This window comes from Topomyia yanbarensis, chromosome 1 (genome assembly GCF_030247195.1).
Source record: "Topomyia yanbarensis strain Yona2022 chromosome 1, ASM3024719v1, whole genome shotgun sequence".
Taxonomy (NCBI): Eukaryota; Metazoa; Arthropoda; class Insecta; order Diptera; family Culicidae; genus Topomyia; species Topomyia yanbarensis.
The window spans coordinates 50330060-50351276 of NC_080670.1; the positions used below are offsets into that span (position 1 = coordinate 50330060).

The 21217-nt window shown below is 38.5% G+C and overlaps 2 protein-coding genes across 2 annotated transcripts in view; one reads left to right on the top strand and one right to left on the bottom strand.

Annotated features, from left to right (window-relative positions):
* LOC131677586 (shootin-1) overlaps positions 1 to 21217 on the bottom strand; it is a 42929-nt gene that overhangs the window by 16753 nt on the left and 4959 nt on the right. The window contains exons 2-6 of the mRNA XM_058957476.1: positions 10154 to 10725; positions 9567 to 9934; positions 9387 to 9499; positions 4865 to 5027; positions 4131 to 4611 (exon numbers count right to left, since the gene is read on the bottom strand). Coding sequence (XP_058813459.1) covers positions 4131 to 4611; positions 4865 to 5027; positions 9387 to 9499; positions 9567 to 9934; positions 10154 to 10556 — 1528 coding nt within the window. The 5' untranslated portion in view covers positions 10557 to 10725. The remainder of the gene's footprint in view (positions 1 to 4130; positions 4612 to 4864; positions 5028 to 9386; positions 9500 to 9566; positions 9935 to 10153; positions 10726 to 21217) is intronic.
* The window catches only part of LOC131677584 (protein Skeletor, isoforms B/C), a 197695-nt gene that overhangs the window by 6811 nt on the left and 169667 nt on the right, over positions 1 to 21217 (top strand). The window lies entirely within an intron of this gene.

Consider the following 21217-nt stretch of genomic DNA (forward strand, 5'->3'; position numbering starts at 1 on the left):
ACGCATTCAAACATTAATATCTTGGAAACTAAACATCAGAATCAAAAACAAATTAAAAGCGTTCATACTGTTTTTTAGTTCTTTCATTCAAAATTGGTTTGGATAAGATCGGTTCAGCCATTGCTGAGAAACACGAATGAGAGTTTGTCAGTTACATACACACACACACAGACATTGTCCCAAATCGTCGAGCTGAGTCGATTGGTATATAAGACTCGGCCCTCCGGGCCTCGGAAAAAATCTTGAAAGTTTGAGCGAATTCCATACATTTCTTTTATAAGAAATGTAAAAAGAACTGGAATACATAAATAATGCTAAAATAAGTATTATACCTCATTGAGGTATTAAGCAGGTATTGAAAAATGTTTCTTCAGTACCTGCTTAATACCTCAATGAGGTATAATAATCAATTAATACTAAGTTTTGGTATGAATACCAAAAAATAGTATGCTCGGGTTATTGCTCAGTTATTTTCTCCTGGTCGGGAAGCTCTACAATAAAATATCAAAACAAATAAAATGTCACGATAACATGAACAGAAGTTACAAAAATCGTGACTAATATCCTGAACTAATGAACACAAATCACACAATTCACGACAAAAATATCTAAAATCGAGACTAAGATCCTAAAATCATGAACATGAATGACTCTATTCAAGACTAAAATATCACGAAAACACGATCAGAAGTTACATATATCGTGACTAAGTTCCTGAAATCATGAACACAAATCACACAACTCGTGACAAAAATATCTAAAATCGTGACTAAGTTCCTGAAATCATAAACGTGAATCACTCTACTCATGACTAAAATATCACAATAACGTGAATAAAAATTACAAAAATCGCGACTAAGATCCTGAAATCACAAACTTCAATCCGCGAGTCGCATGAATGAATAAAATCAGTGGCGGATCCAGGAGGAGGGTCCTGGGGGTCCGGAATATTTTTACTTGCTAGGAAATTTTAAATTAATTTCAAGTTTATATTAGTTTCAAACTTAAATTCATTCCAAACCAAAATTGACCAACCAAGCTTATATTCATTAAATAAAGTTATTGCGTACTACTAACTGTACAATGTTCATTTTAAATTCGAAATTTCGGACCCTCCCTCCCCCCGAAATTTTTTTCTGGATCCGCCCCTGAATAAAATAGTACGGTAACGTGATGAAAAATCACAAAAATCGCGAATAAGCTCTTGAAATCAAGAACAACGTTTGACTGTCGGCTGCGTATTCCCAAATCACGAACATGAATCACAACAAAAACTAAACATGTCCAGGGAACATGTATATATTCGGGGCAAACTAGTTTTTTGAAAACACAAATAGTTTCATGGATAGGAGGTTTATTATTCATAATTTCAGGAACTTGGTTACGTTTTTCATAAATCTTTCAGTTCACGAAATCGTGAACGGATTTTTTTGTGTGGTAAACAGCAGTCAGGTCTATTAGGTAACCACCATCGCTGTTTTTAAAATGGGAGTTGGTAGCTTGTTAATATTAAAAATGTATCATTTGGTTCACTTTCTACTTACGTCTTCCCAAGCCGGTCATAGTGAACAAGCCTACAAGACTTGTATTGAATTGGTTACTAAAAAACCTGCCTTGACAAAAAATCCTATACAAAAGAATATGGCAAAGAACCGTTATTGTTATTCCTACATCGAGGATGGAACATGAATGAACCTCAAGGCGATATGCGCGCTTAGAATCAACATTATATCGATTGATTTCAAAGGTGACCAGACTCGGCGAAAACTTCAATGGAAGAGAATATGTGGTTTTTCCGAAGTTGAATGTCGACTCTGACCAGTTTTATCACATCAGGAATAGTGTATTGCTCACAATTAAGAAGTTCTAAACAAATCTAAACGGGACAATGTTACTGCGTACTATCTTAACTTTCCTAAAACTAAAAACTAGTTATCTTAACATTCAAATTTATTGTTGGCATTTTTGGACCTAACATCGCGACGATCAAGATGGCTGTCATACGCTAATCAGAAGAATTCGAAAGGCTAAACCAAATTTGTCATGCACGGTCAAATAGTATTCTTGACTATTATTTCTTGGCAAATGCATTTCCAATATCAGTTAGTTCAGTTCGAAGCAAAACACATCATTTCTTGTACATTTGGCATTCTTTAGCTTTAGATTTATGAGAAGAGAAGAATTCCGAAAAACTAAAAAAATGAACAACAAATACTTCTTTCTTTATTTTGTCGGTATTGTGAGAATTAGAATGTGCGATTCTTTACTTTACTAATCTCCTAAAATATCAACGTTCGCCGTTCAACGTGCTGATCGAACATGTGAAAACTGTGCTATTAAAAATACCCAATAAATAGAGAATTTTGCGCTTTGTTTATGAAAGCCACCTGTACACATCACGGAATACAAATATTTATTTTTAGTGATCAAGCCAACGTTCAAATGGTGGATGGTAAATTCGCCATACTTCAGCATTCCCCCTTGGCTAAAACAATCTTCATTCTCAAACAACGGCAAGCTACTATGATGGTCGGATTACCACATGTTAATTCTGTCAGGTTTCTGCTACATTTTGCAACTGCTATTAAGAGAAACGTCACACAGTATTTCATTATTGCTAACCTTCAAATGACTTTTTATCTTTCCAATAACTTTTACAATATGCCTCTTATTAGAATTATTCGATTGCAGCACGATTCTTCTCTGCCATATTCTTCTTTGTCATTTTAAACGCCATTATCATTAACTTAGGGTGTCTGAGGTTTTCCTTTTATTTTAATTCTGCGTATGATAGAGTCACTTGCTAATTAATTTTCAGATCAACTCAGACCATCTTGCGTGTATAATGCCACTTGGCGGTGGAATCTCTAACTATGTATTTTCTCCATTTATTTTTATGTTTTGTTGGCCTACTTGGCTCAAATTTGGAAGTCTTATAGTGGCATGAACAACCATGCTAAAATACATCTATTTACACTTGTTTAATGATGCCCCCCTAGTTTATTAGTGCCCCGAGTGGTCTTAAGACGGTCCTGACTTTAAGACTATTGGAGAAAATTTAACTATACATCAACTAGCTTCGAATTTAATGTCAACATATTCACTATGCCCAAAACTGGAAACATCTACCGCCATCGTCATGAGCAAACATCACTATCTGCATATCAGCATTACCGCTTAAAATTGGTAGTCGCTTTAAGAAAAGTGCACCCGCCCAGGTCTCGTTTATTCCGAAAGTGGAGGGGAAAACCAGCCACACAACCATCTTCCAGACAGAAATGTATACAATTTCCATTTTATTTAATAACGCTGTGGTGCCCGATTTCGTTAGTGTTATGTTCATTCTCCGTTCATCCACTTTATCGTTTTCGCAAGCGTCTTGCGAAGGGAAAACGGTAGGCGGTATCGGAAAATTGCCTTGCTTTCTACTACATTCTTCGTCCAGTTCGGAGAAATTGTAAATTAAATCAGCTTGACGCTTTTAAGGATGCGGCTGTTTATGTACGTGCACCTATTCATGAAATCTTACCCAACTTCGAACATTTTCCAACCTATTGTCCCTAAACCTACTAACTGACTACGCAACTGTGCTGAGCAGTGGCAGTAAATGTCAGTTTTTGTGGTTGTACAAATTCTTGACCGATTGTGGTGTTAATTATTAAAGTGGATTAAATTGGGCAGCCTCAACACAAATGTGTTGGCAAACGACCAAGCTCATATAGTTAACTATTTAGAGCTGTCTTCTAGAGAAATGTTGGAGTCAAGATGCTATCTGGGCATAGTAACATTTGTCAATTCAGCAGACACCCTATCGTACAAATGCACCACTCTTTAAAACCTACCAGATAATAAACTCCTGCCCGTGAAGAGAAAACTAAATTAGAACATCGTTGAAAGTAGTTCAAAGTATGTACCCACTTCCCGTTCGCAGGATGTTGCACTGAAAGGAACCACTCACCAGCCGGTGCAATTGCAGTGAGAGTGTTTAGTCGCTACCGAGCATTGTTAGTACAGCTACCTACAGCCAACGTTGCGTATAAGCCACACATAAACAGTTCTGAACATGAAGGGGAACGAGTGGGTGGTTAAAGCTGCGGAAAACTACTCCCAGACCGATCGATACGACCTACCTGTTGCTTGCTGCTGTCTGCTATTCGCATGCTTCATTCCGACGTGATTTAATTTTTGCATAGTGATTGCTTCGCTTAGTCCCACAGTACTTGTTCCGGTTGCTGCTGCACCAGCTGAAGAAAATCGTAATGGCGGCGGAGGAGGAGGTGGAACTGGGGGTGGAGGTGGAGGTGGTACTGTTTGGATTGGATCCAACACCGCCGTCGAGCCCGCGAATCCGCTCACACCGGACAGCAACGAATCGTTGTCACCGTCCCCACCACGGAGGCTCAGCTTGTCCAGATCTAGCTGGGAGTAAAATTGGCGCTCCTGCAACTGGCTGGCGCGAAGTAAGCTTCGCAAATCCCGTGCTTCTTCCTCAGCTCGTTCGGCGCGGTTTAGCGTTTCTGCGAGATCCTGCTTTAATCTATCCACCTCCAGCTGGAGTGTTATGATTTGTTCGTTGGTGTTGCGCGAAAGCTCCTGTTCCATTAGTGATTTCTAGGGTGTTTTGTTTTATCGAAATTAGACATTTGGGATGATAGCTTGTTTAAGGGGGAACTAAGCAGTCAGTGCAATTACCAAACCGCATAACATATAATCTAATGTAGGCATGCTTTCTTTTATACAAGATTGTGGTTAAATTCCTCAGCCAAACGAATCAAAGCTACTATTTTCGAATTAGTTCGGTTATACGATTTGTTATTAACTGCTCTAGAGGAAAATAAAAATAAAATATAGTTAGACTACTTACGTATTCTATGAACTGCGCCTCAAACGTTTTCCGCTTGAGTTCCATTTCGGATCGGATTTTCTGAATTTCTTCGTTGGGACCGGTTTTCGAATCTACCGAGTCCCGGTTTTGACGAGCTAGGTTGTCGCGTTCTCTTCGCACCTGGATGTATGAGTTCTCCAATCTGGGGAATAGTAAGGATAATTATACGGTTTTTATTTGCAAAATTGTTGGAATATGAGCATGAGAATATTATTAGGAATGGTCCGAAACATAACATGATGCGGATTGTGTGACTAAAGAATAAATTAAAGTGACCAATGGAATTAATGTTTGACATGCGCATGAAACTTATTGTAGATGTACGTTTTCGATATATTTGCACATCTTTTGATAGACTGAGAAACGTGAAGCTTCGTGAGACTACTCATACTAGTCGTCTACGTGAGGGTAGAATAACAATTGTTTGACACTTTTGTTGTGAAACGCAACCATCCCGCTTGTTTTTGAACAGCTTGACAAAAAAAACGAAAAGTTACACTTTTGGGTCCAACGCAACAATAAACTTGTCAAAAAAAATGATTGATATGCCTTCGTTAAAGAGTTTATTGCCCAAATAGCCATATAGAATGAAATTAGGCTCCTAAACCAGTGTTACGAAATTTCAAAATCAGTTACCTATTTCTGCTTGCATTTACCGAAACCGACATTCCGATTCAACGCCTCCCTATTCATTCACTTTCCAACTGACTGAAATTTCGTGCGGAATCGAATGCTTGAGTGCAGCTGAAATATAAATTCATTCATCAACAAAAGCATTCATTTGTTATTATGTCGACAGTTTGAAGACAGAAGTTAGCATCTTCTACATTTTCGAGCATAAGTGAACTGCGTAATCTATATTTGGTGCACTTTTGATCAATAATCCCTCTCAGAGCTAGCATGGAAAGAAAATTCACTTTGCTTCTGAAACCGAACATGTCCGTACCTGAAAGCGCTGCGTCGGGAGAACGAATGACGATGGAAACGAACCAAAAATTTCATTCATCGCTGCGGGCATGAGTTGAATTTTGTTTTCTTTCAAGTTCATGCAGCGATGTCAATTTTTTTAAGCTCTGTTCTAAACCATCGTCTGTGGACCTTTACCTTGTTTCGATTGAAGAACGATAAAGTTTACTGAAGTTTTTTTTAAAGAAGTTAGATATTATTGCAATAGCGGTAAAATATGTACAGTATTGGACAAAACATGTTCAACAAATGTTTTGTCCAATACTGCACGTATTTGAGCGCTATTACATGATCACGTTTATGATGAGGTTTGTTCGCGTAGGGTTCGAGCGTTTGAATGTTAAAGCGTTTAATCGCGCGGTGTTTGTTTGTCGCGTGTGCTAGCGTGTATGTAACTTCGCGAGTAGGGCAGATCGGGGTTAGTTGGAGATGTTATCAGTTTTATTTTTTTTACTGCTTTGCTTTAGGTAGATCATGCAAAATAGAACATGTTGCACGAAAAGGCAGACTGTTAGCAACATCTCTGAGTTTTATTAAAATATTTGATGCATTGTCTCCATTGCAAATTTCATTGAAAATAACTTAGAATGTAAAAACCTAATATAAAAACCAAGCGTAAAAATCGGACAGGGATCCTTTAGCATAATAATCGCTTAGAAAGTTCTCACTCGAAAAAGTAGGCTAGGATGAACCTCCAGTATAATTCTCTCGCTGGAAAATTTGTGTAACGTAACCTTCAAGATTAAAAAGTCGAATAAAGAAAAGTCCTTCGCAAGAATCGTATATATTTTTTAGTGTTTTTATACTGCAGATTGTTTTTAATTGACTCTTATATCGAAGAGCTCCTGTCCGATTTTTACGCTTGAAGTTTATATCCTATTTTTACATTCAAATATATTTAAAACGAGTTTACAAAGCATGTTCTGTTTTTGTGATTTTTATTTTCGGTGTCTCATTTAGTCCACTGACAAATATTCTAGCTAGTTTTATAGAATATAGATAGTTTTTGTATATCGAACAATAGTTATAGTTACTCTGACTAGTGAAAATCGGAATACTAGTGCTGTTCCACTTTTAACGAAATTAGGTAGGTATTCAATTAAAATGAACATAATCCACCATGAAACGTTTATGATTGAGAAAGGTACAATTGCACCGCTCGGTCGATTAAAACAGGTTTTTCACATTATAAAAACTACAAAATGTGTATGATTTGCATCATTGAGTAGGAAAATGATTAAAAATAGGCGATTTTGGGTACAAAATGACCCAGTACCCCACTTTTCACTTAACACTGCTTACCAAAACAAAAACAACTCTATGGATATATAAAAGTGATTGGAGGCTTGTGAAATAAGACTGCTCGACAAAACAAAACATCTTACATGTACTGAGACGTGCGTCAGGATATTCAAATACCCATAAAATATTTGAATATTTTTGTGTCTTCAAAAAAGTTGTTTCTAACATCATTCTCAACAACTTGACCGAAGATATCAAGCCTTCTAATAATGTTTTGAGTTGATTCTTAATAATTATTTGCAAGGGATTAATCACCAGAATTTTTTTTCATTAGATGCGCTGAATTTATGTAAAAAACTGGTTTTGACCATTTATTTCAGTATACTTGATTTCAAGAGTGCATAACGTGTGAACGTGACCTTGTATACTAATTACGCCATCAATTTATCACTCAAGTATAAGCCATAAATAGTAACTTACTTCTCTCTCTCTCTCTCTCTCTCTCTCTCTCTCTCTCTCTCTCTCTCTCTCTCTCTCTCTCTCTCTCTCTCTCTTTATTGTGCGAAATTTTAATCCCACCTGGTGGCTATTTTGTATCATTGGCAGTACAAAAAATCCTCAAATATTCTTAAAAACAGATTCTGACGCACTCATTTTCCATCATTTTCCTTTCCTCGTTCCGAAAAACAAAATAAATTCGGTCTTAACCAACTCAAATTATTTTTTCAACGGATAATGTCAAAAATGTCAAATTAACATGAATCCCTCGTTTTAGGGAAATAGAGAAATGGATGATTTTTTATTGTTGGAAACCCTCCAATATCAGTATAAATTAATGATCTTTCAATAAAAGTGAATAAAATATGCTAATTTTCATTTGTTTATTTTACTAGCGAATTCAAGAGGAGCCCTCAGCTAGTCCAAATTTAATATTTTAAATTACCTTATGAACCACTTTTTATTTGCGAGCCAAATCTGCGCATACATGGCGTAAATAATATTCACACGATGAAGATATGTTTCAACTGACATGATAAAATATATCATCCATTATTAAAAGAGTTCTAATTCGTAAAAATTGACAAATTGAAAAAAACCCGCACGATGGTAATATTGAAAAATTCAATAAATTTTGGAAAATTAATTTGACTATGTCTAAGGGTGATTCAAAAATAATATTTGGTCATAATTGCTTAGGTGAAAAACTTTGACTAATTACTCGCCGAAGTTATGATTATTCATACCCTCAAACAAGTGAGATTTTTTTTAAACAAGAGTGAGATTTTTTTAAACAAGAGTGCCCCTTACCATCAGAGGCCATCAGCGCCAAAAAATGATTATCATGTTGAAGTGATGCTTCAACATGATAATTTATGCCTAACGTCCATTATGCCTAGCCTATTTCTGCCGAACGTCTATTATGCTTAACATACGTATGCCAAACCTCCGTATGCCTAAAGTATTTATGCCTAATGGGGTACATCCGGGCAATACAGGTATACCTCGACAATACGTACCACCTTCGCTTCGTTTAGCGTTCGTTTTATCGAAAGGGGTGGGCGTAGCGTAGTTGGTAAATCGATTGTCTTGTACGCAGCGCACTTGGGTTCGAATCCCGACCCCGCACATAGGGTTAGAAATTTTTCATAAGAGATTTTTCTAACCCGAAGAGGGGAAAGACCTTCAGGTTAAAACCTCTATAATTCAAATTAAAAAAAAAAAGTTTTATCGAAACGTACGTAGTATCGAATCACAATAACAGATTTCAAAGTGTTACTTTTTCTTTTTAATATCGTATGAAACATTACAAAAATAATACTAATCACTAAATTAATCACCCTAATAACGATAGTACTAAGTGTACTTAATTTTAGAATGTTATGGTTTCCATCAACCAGAATGGTTTTTTTGATATTCACCAGACTTTCCTAATTTTGTAAGTTTTTCTCGAAATGTTTCGTTGAAGTAAAACGTGGGGTCTCGCTCTAGCATATTCTATCCCATTACTTTGACATATGTGTACCCGGGGCAATGTGTGCCAAACTAATGGGCCTAGCATATGTAAGAGCGAGATGATAAATTATCAGTGATAACAGCGACATGCGACCTCTAGTAGTTATAATCTCTTTTGATTTTACCCTAGAATGATCGGATAGAAAGGGCAGATAATGTTCTAATTTACAGTGTCATATCCTTATTTAATAAACTGACACTCAAATTATCAACAATCAACAATATGTGGAACTCCACATGTAAATCAAGCAAAGCTTTTTCCCTTATCTAAGACACTCACCGCTTGCTTGTATCAATTGATTCCAGAATGTTGACCGACATGAGGCGCGCGATTTTGCTGAGTTCAGCATTTTCCGTACGCAACTTTACGTTTGTCTCCTCAACTTGTTGCTTCTGCGGATGATACAAAATTCTGTTATCGTGTAGCAATGCTTTTCTCTCTTGTTCAAACAAAACTTACACTCTCTTGTAGCTCGGATATCTTCTCGTTTGCCTCATACAATTGAAGCTCTACATTGTTCAGATAGGACTTGAGCTTTTCCATCTCATTCAGCAGACTGTCCATTTCGCTTTCCTTCGAAACATTGCCATCAACAATGGGCACTGCATTCGAGGATTTTGTTCCGCTTTTTTCAGCATTTTCATCATCGCTGCTACCTGCATCTCCACCGGTGGGAACTATTTCACCGAGCTTTTTCTTCAATTTACGATTTTTGTCGATGAAGTCACTTCGTTCCTTTTTAAGGACGGCCATGTCGGCTTGAAGGGCACCTACGCTTTTCTTCAGCAGTTGATTGGTACTTTCGAGATTTTGATTGCGTTTCGTCACTAGAATGGCAAAATTTTATAGGAATTTTAGATGTAGTAGTATATCAACGTAAAAAAATCAAAGAGTAAAAATATGCAAACACCCGTCAATCATTATATTCAAAGCAGTAAAAACTTTTTCCCGCGGTTCGCCGATTGACGGAGTTTATGTAACTTAAATGCGAATCAAAACCGCTAACGACTCCAGTCAACACATATACCTACATACGTCATACTCACTTTCTTCGCACTTGTTGATCAGCCGGTTGTGATTCTCACGCAGCTGCAGATAGTCGTTGGTGCTGATTTCAGCCGCTGCTGAATGGCTGCTGCCGGTGCGGGGAACATACAGCGAACTGTGCATACCCATGGCCGTGGCAGACCGGGAGGACGAGGCCGAATTGGTCGGTGAAAAGGTGTCGCCCTCCAGCATCATCGTCATCAGTCTGCCCGGGTGGCCCTGCTGGTCTTCGTGGGTCGAGGAAGCAGACGATGTCGACGGGGATTGTGAGTTTCCCCTCGACGATTGACCCTGGCTGATCGTGTTGGCTATGTACAGATGAAGGGAGCTCTTGCGCTTCGGAATCGGTATGCTGCTGCGTCGGGGCGGCGATGTGGATGAGGAAGACTGCGAAATGTCCATAGTGCAGGCCGATGGAATTAGAGTCGGATGGCAGACATTAGCGGGCGCAATGAATCGGTGTGAGGGCTTGTGCGGTATTGAATGTTTGCTTTAAATTTCACCTGCTGCTTGGCTGTAGCGGAAGACAGGTTTGAACTACTCAAGAGCGAAGACGTCCAACGGCGATGTGCTGAAAAAAAACACAATAAGTTAGTGGTACGGCCGTTAGCGCGGGTTAGGAATTAAAAGTTTGCATATAAATCACAATTAATCTTATGGTTGGTCATCGTTGGGATGATTGACGGCGTTGTGATTTTCTGAGAAAACTCGTGATGTAAATAGTTCGCTGTCTGTTTGGTTAGCCGACAAATATAAACATTGCAGCGAAAGCGACTCTACCAAGGTATTTAGAGTTCTAAGGTGATTCGTCTTTGGCAGTAACTAGGTGAGGAGTGAGGTAAGCGTGCAGCAGACTGCGGGAAGAAAAATGACAGCCAACAACTTTGTTTACCCACTGAAATCCAAGCAACAAATGGAGAGATCTAGTAAACAATGTTGTTAGCTGTCGTTTCTAAAACCAACATGGCTGATCGGCGTTTTTGAGGATCGTATCACCTGAGAATTAAAACTCCTTGGACTCTACTATGACTCGGATCCATAAACGAAATCAGTATCACCAACGAAGCAAAGATTCCAATACTTAGCGAAACAATGTGGCATGCAGACTAATGAGCTAAAAAAGAGCTCGTTTACCGTACAATTCGAAAGACCAAAATAACTAGATCTTAAATTAGTCTATAGACGACAAGAGATATTAACAATACACCAGTTATTGACCAATATATTGATAGTGTAAGGCAGCAGCGGTTTTCAACGGAGTGTAAGTCATTGCGTTTCAATCATATTTTTTTTCGATGCTATGAAATTTTGCACGCCAAATGAATTGTTGCGGCGAGTCTAGATGCACTGAGTAGAACTTTTAATTTCCGTATATTGGAATCGAACCTTGTTTTCAATCGGCAAGCCGATGCGTAGAAATATGCTATATTTCTCCTTAAGAAAATTAGCTTAAAATTGGTTTAGGGGTGTCCACAAGCGATATCTCCAATTTTTGGCTAGCCTCAAACTGGTGCCATAGTCAAGAACCAGATTCTAAGCACTCGAAGTCGAAGCGCAAATTTCTTAACTTAATATGGCATGCTAGCCATGACATACTAAGGAAAACTGCATTCCTGGGAAGCCAAACAGAATTTGTGTATTGAAGCAATATTGTCAATATTTTATTGATGAGATAACTCGTTTAGAATCCGCCATACATAGGAACGGGAAACCATGCATCGATGGTGAACATTGAACCTCGCAATCCAACACGAATGAAGCTGCAGACATGGAGAATAAAAGAAACTAAACAAAACAACATCACTAGGTTATGCGCTTCGCTCTGCGCAAATCATAAATAGGCATACCACTTTTTTATGAAATGCGTGTCAACTTAAGGCAGGCTGGGGGCCAATGTTTACTGATACACGCCGGCGCACAACTCAGGTAAGATTTTAAGCGAGAGAATAACCTGAGACCGTTGCCTTTATGTGTGCTGTTTCTGTCTTTGGTCACGAAATTATAGCCTATACAGCACTGTACGTTGCCGGGAACAACTTTCCTTCATTTCCGCTGGCATGTTTAGCATTGTTCGCGGATTTTCCTTTTCTTCGCTATCGTTAAGCCCTCGAACAGCGTATGCTTGGTCGGTTCACTTGTTCCGATGGAAAGTTTCTCCTGTTGGATCGGGTCGAGCGGTGTCCGATAACAGGTTCGGCTGGTTTTTTGCAACGTGACCTCTATTGCACTTGCACTCTTTAGATGGCGGTCAGTTCTGGCAATTGGCCCTTGTGGAACAAGCTTTGTAGTGTATTGGTTTCAGGAAACATTGCATGGGGAATGTACTTTTCAGTAAGGTCCACCTAATGTCATGTAATTATCTCAGCAATTGTTGAACCGATCTTAACGATCTTAATTTCAAGAAAAAGTCTAGCATGACAATTTAAAGCGTTTTATAAGTTTTAGGTTATGGTTTGTAGTTTACGAGAAGAGGGTGATTTTGTGAAAGCACGAACTGTTTTAGTAGGGTGACCATACGTCCCGGTTTCCCAGGACATGTCCTGGTTTTGCATTGACTGTCCTGGTGTCCTGGTTTTTCTCCTGTAAGCCTAATATATTTCTATTTATTCAGTCTTCGATTTTCACTATGCTCCAGATCGCAGTAACGACCGACCACAACCATAACTGCAACGTATACTCATTAGGGTGGGGAAAAATAGATTCCAGCTCCGAACAACTTTTTAGGTACCATTTGGGTCCTAGAACATCTGTGCAAATTCTTAGCTTGATCCCTGAAACTATATTTTTGCGCCAACGCCAAGTTTACATGGGATTTTGTATGGGAAAATTAACTTTCACAAAATAATTCCTCCAGGAGTCGCCCATTGCTCCCTAAAAATAAACCGTTATGTGACTTTTGTAGAAAATTTAACAAAGAAACAAAGTCTCGAATACTACGAAACGATCTGATGCTTGAGAAAAAAGTTATTACGCAGAAACCGATTGATGCTCTGACGATTGATAAAATATTCATTTTTTCTAGCACCACTGCTGTTGGTTGTCCAATTATATACGCAATTTTGTTTTAATCTTCTCTTAATGTGTCTAGATCGTTTATCTGTACAATTTGGCCACTACGCAAGGTTTTGAGGGATAAATTGAGGCTTTAAAAGGAAAGTTTAAAAATTTGTTTATAATTAGACCGTCAGAAGCAGTAATGCTATGAAAAGTTAAATTTTCATCAATCTTCAGGGCACCAATCGGTTTTTGCTTAATAACTTTTTCCACAAGCATCAGATCGTTTTGCAGTCTTCTAGACTTTGTTTCCTTGACAAATTTCCTATAAAAATCAAAAGACAAGAGTTCGTTTTCGCTTTCTCGTCAACAAACCTGAGCTTCTGTATTTGCTTCTCGGGACATAGCTCGGGACAAGTCAGTTGCTTTGAACGTTCACATGTGTCGTGCGAACCGTTTGGATTTTTTTGTGTCTAACTAGTGCTAATTTGGGTACTAGTTTAGATACATCGTCTAACAGGACACCCAGATGGTGCTAGTTACTGACGAGATGAATTCGAAACACAAAAAATAAAACTTCATTTATTTGTTTTTATGTGGACAGTTTGAAGGCAGAAGCTTGCATCTTCTACATATTCGAGCATAAGTGAACTGCATGATCTATATCTGGTGCACTTTTGCGCAATATTCCCTCTCATAGGTAAAATGGATCCTGAATGCGCTGTGTCGGGAGAACGAATGAAGAGGAAACGAACCAAACAATTCATTCATTGCGACGGGCATGAATAGAATTTTGTTTTCTTTCAAGTTCACGCAGGGATGTCAATTTTTTCAAGCTCGGGCTCAAACTGATATTATTTATACCGGGCTATCCGCCAGTTTTCATATAACAATCGATTAACGGAGAAATTTTTGGTAACAACGTTAGGTTTTGCGGCTCTCAAATCGAGAGATAATGGTTGTCAATGGAGATTGCCAGGCATAGCGCAGGGAAGCTACTTGGGATACCTGATGTTTCTGATTTACGTCCATGTCGTGTTTTTAGTACTAAAACACCTCGCCGGTCCTGCACAGACCATCTCAGCATGAAACGTTTGCTTATGGTGGTGTAGCAAGAACTGCCCCTGTGGAATTCCGATGAAGGACTTTCTGTAAGAGCTCTTCCTCCCAGACTCCCATAACTTTTTTACTGTCCAAGCTCCGCCTGCCAGACCCCAGAACTTTTTAACTGCCGAAAACATGCGGAAAAGGCAATGTCGATTGAGAGGTAACGGGGGGAAGCAGTACCCTTTCGACTCTCCTGATTTTTTACTCGTCTGATATGGTCACCCTAGTTTTAGATACATAACTTCCGACCAAAGCATTTTTTTCGCATTTATGAAAAAATAAAGCTTAAAATACCTTTCAAACAAGACATATATTGTTAAAATCCGTCAACAAATAGCGTAGACATTAAACATTAATTTTGTATTATTCTTTTACCATTGTCCATTGGTCAAAATTGAAGCCGTTCCATAAATAGAGCAACTTTACTGGTGTTTTGTGAGCAAAACATCGATTATGTACTTCAACAACGCCTTAACTTATTATATTGTTAACTCGTGCGAAATATCTGACGCGCTTTCATTGATGACGAGTACTTTCCTTTTACATGAGCACGTAATGTTTCGAACGGAACCATGAATTGTTTAGAGGTTGATAGAATACTGGCGCCATCTTGAACAGATGCAATTGCATTCTTTGTCCTCTTCATTTCGTTTTTGCGTTATTCGCACGAAAATACACACAATTTTCCTTCCAAAATAATTCAAATTTACATTATAGTAGTGATCTATACTGCCCATAATCACAAGTCAGTCCCATGTTCTATGGTATTCCCTATCTACATGAGACTGACTTGCGACTATAAGCAGTATAGTGCCCACAAACGGCTGACCTACCGAGCCCCCTAGCGTATGTTTCATGTTGATGTCCGTATTTTTTCAAACTTAGCAAAGATAATGCCACATACCCAATAAAATCTTCATCAGTTCCGTGACGATATTACTTACAAAAATTGTTTGTTTTTGTGGATTTGACCCAGACCCCTACGGGTAGGGAATAGAATGATTTATTAATATAAACAACCATATATGAAAGTTTTACGGCCAAGCGCAGGATTTAAATGGTTTATGTTTATGTTTATTACCTTCACCAACAGGCCCCTTGGCCCCAATGGTGGTTGCTTAAACTAATTACATTTTAAAATTGACAACATATTCGCTTTTACCGCATTCCGCGTCCGGTTGAAGTCAAAGGCCGTCGCCACACTGTTAAAAATTCGTTGGAGTCCGGTTACAGCGCTCTGGCAACCATAGTTGGTTCTCCTGAACGGAACTCGCAGAAGGGAGTTATTGCGTAGAGCTCGAACGCGGGCTTGAAGATCCAGACGCCCGAGGATTGTAGGGCAATCCACTCTGGCAGAGAGCAAGTCCGAGACGAACAGGGCTCGAGAGCAGTCCCTCCGAATGCTGAGTGTATCGAGGTGTATTAGCTGGCAACGGTTTTCATAGCTCGGCAGCTGAAATCTGTTTCGCCATGGGAGATGACGAAGGGCGAAGCGTATGAACCTGCGTTGGACAGCCTCGATTCTGTCAATCCCGTTCTGGTAGTACGGATTCCAAACAGCTGAACAATATTCTAAAGTTGAGCGGACCAACGCGCAGTAAAGCGATTTAAGACAATATACGTCCCTGAAGTTTTTCGCTATTCGGAAGATGAACCCAAGCTGTCGTGATGCCTTATCCACGATGTATGACGTATGTGGTTTGAATGTTAATGCCGAATCCATGATGGCTCCGAGATCTTTGATGTGAGAGTGTCTTGGAATGCTCGAGCCGAAGAAGTGGTAGTTAAACTGAGTCGGTTGGCGTTTCCGCGTGAACGTAACGATTGAGCATTTGCTCGGGTTTAAAACCATTCTGTTTAGATCACACCACGTGCTAAAGCTGTCCAGATCCCTCTGAAGAAGCTCGGCATCGGTTTTATCCCGTATTTGTTGAAAAAATTTCATGTCGTCGGCGAAAGAAAGGCGGGATCCTTGTAATGTGAAATTGACGTCATTAAAGTAGAGGAGGAATATTACTGGACCGAGATGGCTTCCTTGTGGTATGCCGGATGTAGCAAAGAATGGTGCAGATAGACAGTCCTTAATGCTGATTTGGAGTTGCCTTCCATCGAGGTAGGAACGAAACCAGCGCAGAAGTTGTCCATGAATGCCGAGTTTGTCCAGCTTCGCTATTGCGATATCATGGTTGATTTTGTCGAAGGCCGCAGATAGATCCATATAAATAGCATCGGTTTGAAATCCGTCAGCGAATCCTTCCATTACATATGTTGTGAACGAGAGCAGGTTTGTCGTTGTCGATAGTTTAGGCATGAAACCGTGTTGGTCATCTGCAATGTATTGTTTGCAGTGAAAGAAAATAGGAACTAACACAACCAGCTCGAACAGTTTTGATGCAGCACTTAAACACGAGATTCCCCGATAATTGTCAATTTCGATTTGCTTTTTATGAACTGGAAACATGTGCGCTGCTTTCCAGCAGGAAGGGAATGTACCAGTAGTGAGTGATAGCTCGAAGACTCGCCGAAGTGGTTCAAGAAGCCCGCTGATGCACTTTTTGACAAAAATCGAGGGAACACCATCTGGACCCGGGGAACAAGATGCTTTCAGTTTGGCATTTGCTGCAAGAATGGCAGCATTATCGACACAAATTCGGTTGATGGTTCGTCCTAGAGAAGGAGTTAAATTAGCGGCGGCAGCGACTTGTTGTGGTGGCAAGCGCTCGTTGGAAAAAAACGCTTGAAAATTTGTCGGAGAACAGTTGGCAAATTTCCTGGTATCCTATCCTGGTATGGTATCTATTAGCTGCCTATAACTGGTAAAATGTATGTACCCAGCACTGGAAAATTAAAATCTATGAAAAATGATCAGCTAATTTTTTGGGTACATTTAATTTAAACCGATATAAAATTAGGAAAACATTAAAATTTCTGTATAGCAGCACCTTCATTTTATTGCAAAAAATATTATATCACAGTTGGTTTTTAAAGATGGAAAGGGACCATTCATAAATTCCGTAACACTTTTAGGGGGACGAGGTGCGACAAATTGTGCCATATGGGGGAGCACCCATAACTGGTTATATTACCCTACTAAAGTTCTTCCAAACCTACTTTTCAGTTAAATTAACATTTTTTTACCACTTTGTGTTGTTAGGTCCCATCAAAAGCTGGCCCACTTCGTCAAAGGCTCAATAACTTTTCCTTAGCTTCATTGATTTGCAATCTCCGACACTTACAGCGATAATCGAGATATACAGTGCCGGTGCAAATGCGTGTTAGTGTGTTTCGTTCTCGAAAAGTGTCGAATAAATTCAAGTCAATGTTTGTATGTATATGATTTATGGACTCCCAAACGGCTTAACCGATTTCCGTCAAAATTTATACATAGTAAATATTTGTTATGGAGCGTGTTTATGTGCTATTGATTGGGGATTACCTGCTTGCCAGATGGCGCTTCGGAACAAAATGTGTTTTCCTCCTATTTCGTTGAAAGTCGCAGCAACGCGCGATGGATATTAGCTAGATGTGAATAAAATGCTAAACAAGTGACACCTTCTGGTACTAGTGAATAATAACAATGAATCTGACTCGATCATTCCTACATTACTAGTACACGGAAGTTAATCCGGCGCAAACAGGAGCCAAAAAATACTTGCTCCTTTTTACTACGATTTGCTACCAAAAGCAAAAAAAGAGAAGAAGAGAGTACAGGAACGATTTTCTCTGGAGTACTTCCAGTTTCTCCTGGTGCTGCAACAAACCAGCTGTCTGGAAATAGCTTGATTCCACGAACACAAATACTACACCGGCAACAATTTTGACTTTTTTCGGAACACTGCTAATTCAAATGGTAATTAGATGCACTGATCATATGCTAAATATGAGCTTTTTCCGATAGCTCTAGTTTACCCACAAGAGGTTTGAAGTTTTTATTAATATATATACGGAAACTCGGAAATAAAAACTTAAAATAGAAAAAAATCCACAGTAACTCTGCATACCTCAAAACCTTTGGTCGCGTAGCTTATTGTATGATGAGCAGCTTTGTTGAAGGTTGCATATTGATTGGAGTTTCCTCAATAAAGTTATTTAACTTTGAAGACCAACCGATTTTTTGGAAAATTCCTATTCTAAGCATGTGCGAGAAAGAGAGGCGACACATAACTTTATATCTTTTTACTGCAAAATCGGATCAATTTGCAGTCTTCTGCAATGTTGATCCTTACACCTTAAACTATATATTTGTAGATTTTGGGATGCACAAGATGACACTGGCATTTTGTACTGAATTTATTGCTTCTATTGCCTATTTTTCATATATTTTCACACACAAACTTCAAAACTTTTGTGAGTGAACTAGAGTTTTCGGAAAAAGCTCATATTTGATAAATGCTATGCGAAGCTTATTACCGTTTGATTTAACAGTGTTCCAAAAAAAAATAATCAAAATTGTTGCCGGTCTAACCACTACGCATCGCACAGTGGTCCCAAAGAGCGAAAAAGGGGGTTTTTAGATTGCGTCAAAACGGTTGACTTTAGCAATATGTTGTCTTTGAGAAAGTTTCTTGGAGTAGAACTCCTCTTCTTTTTGTTTTATCGGATTAATGATTAATCTCCCTAAAAGTGAGTTACGAAATTTATTTTCTTCAGTAATTCAGATAGACAAATACTTACTTCAGCAAAGTTGTAGAGAAACTAGTTACAAACATTTTACCCGAAGACTTCAACTCTCTATCTTTTAAGCTTTTAGAGATATGGGACATTATTTGTAAAAGGCCTCTTAAAAACAGTTTTTTCATCATAAGTTTTCTTCTAGATTTTTTCCATTATATAAATGTTCTAGAACATTGTTTGGACTATTAAATTGCATTACTTTGCCGAAGACGGAAACTTGCTATCGATAATATGTGATGAGATATTCACGTTTTTTGATTGAAAATAGCACTTTTTCCAAAGCCGGTAACTTTTAAACGGGCAAAAACGGGCAAACCACTTTGTAAACAAATTAAAGTGCAAGAAAAGCACAACAAATGCTGATAAAATCAGATTTCCCCAAGGCGGCCCTCTATGGAAATACTAGAGCTGAAGTTTGTCTCATTCCGTCATCAAATGCAAATGATTACTCGCCGTTTGGTTGCACTTGCGCCATTGTTATGAAGTAGGCGCAAGGGAATTGTCAGTTTCCGGTGCCAGGCGTATGCATTGAGTTTTTGAATAACTGTAACTTTTGACCCAAGCAAACAGAAGTTCGGATAATACTTAAAAGCACACTTTAAAATTCACAAAAGGTTCTTAGCGAACTTTCAAGCCGCTCAAGCTTTAATAGAACTTGTTAACCCGCTATTAGAACATAAAACGTATTGCAAAATTACTTAAAACGAGAAGCTTATGTAGCTCCTTTATATCAACTTTTGGGAATTTATTCAAGATGTGCTTACAAAAGTAATTATTAATTATTACGACTTTAACCCTTTATTTCAGAACTAACAGTGGGGGTGGGCGTAGCGTATGGTAGGTGTTGGTAAATCGAGCGCACCCGGGTTCGAGTCCCGACCCCGCACATAGGGTTAGAAATTTTTCATAGGAGATTTTTCTAACTCGAAGAGGCGAATGACCTTAAGGTTAAAATATCTATAATCGAAATAAAAAAAATAACAGTAATACACGGTGATGTATTTAATGCCGGAACAGCTCTAGTATGGACAAACTTCAGCTCTAGTATTTCCATAGAAGGCCGCCTTGGGGAGATCTGATTTTTCCAGCATTTGTTGTGCTTTTCTTGCACTTTAATTTGTTTACAAAGTGGTTTGCCCGTTTTTGCCCGTTTAAAAGTTACCGGCTTTGGAAAAAGTGCTATTTTCAATCAAAAAACGTGAATATCTCCACACATATTATCGATAGCAAGTTTCCGACTTCGGCTAAGTAATGCAATTTAATAGTCCAAACAATGTTCTAGAACATTTATATAATGGAAAAAATCTAGAAAAAAATTAAGATGAAAAAACTGTTTTTAAGAGGCCTTTTACAAATAATGTCCCATATCTCTAAAAGCTTAAAAGATAGAGAGTTGAAGTCTTCGGGTAAAATGTTTGTAACTAGTTTCTCTACAACTTTGATGAAGTAAGTATTCGTCTATCTGAATTATTGAAGAAAATAAATTTCGTAACTCACTTTTAGGGGGATTAATCATCAATCCAATAAAACAAAGAGAAGGGGAGTTCTACTCCAAGAAACTTTCTCAAAGACACCATATTGCTAAAGTCAGCCGTTTTGACGCAATCTAAAAAACCCCCTTTTTTGCTCTTTGGGACCACTGTGCATCGTATAGACGCATATTACTGTAATTCTGAAACTACCGATCTTGGAAAATAAAAAGTAAACATGAACAATTCAGTCCAATCCAGATTAAGTTTTTAGGATCCGCGTAGTTTTCGTTTCTAAATTTATGCATCCGGTATTGTAGAAGCTGTAAAACAACAGCTGTCAATAGTATATTCAACTTGGATCACCTAAAATTTTTTTGTATCTTGATATTGGGTCAAAAATCAGCAGAGATTCGAAGACAAATCGTTTTTGACGTAAAAACCCTTGTTAACAATTGATTTATGGTAGTTTTATAGCCTCTCATAAAACTTGGATTGCACTTGTAGAATTGTTACTTAGGAAAAAACGTAAACTGCCATAATATAGCTAAAAAATATTCAATTTCGATCGGAAGGATATTGGAAATTATGAACGGTAGAATTGAAACCTGGAAGGCATCGTAAAACCTCAGTCCAGACATATCGCATCATCTGATGTTTCGCTGAACAAATCGCGACAAATCTTGCTGGCCAATTGAGGAGGACTGGAACCTTGAGGTAAGAGGCAGAACTGTAAGACTACGAGATACAGGGCTACAGAGCTACTTCAAACAAAATAATTGCTTCCCATCCTACTGACTTTTGGAAGCAAACCATTTT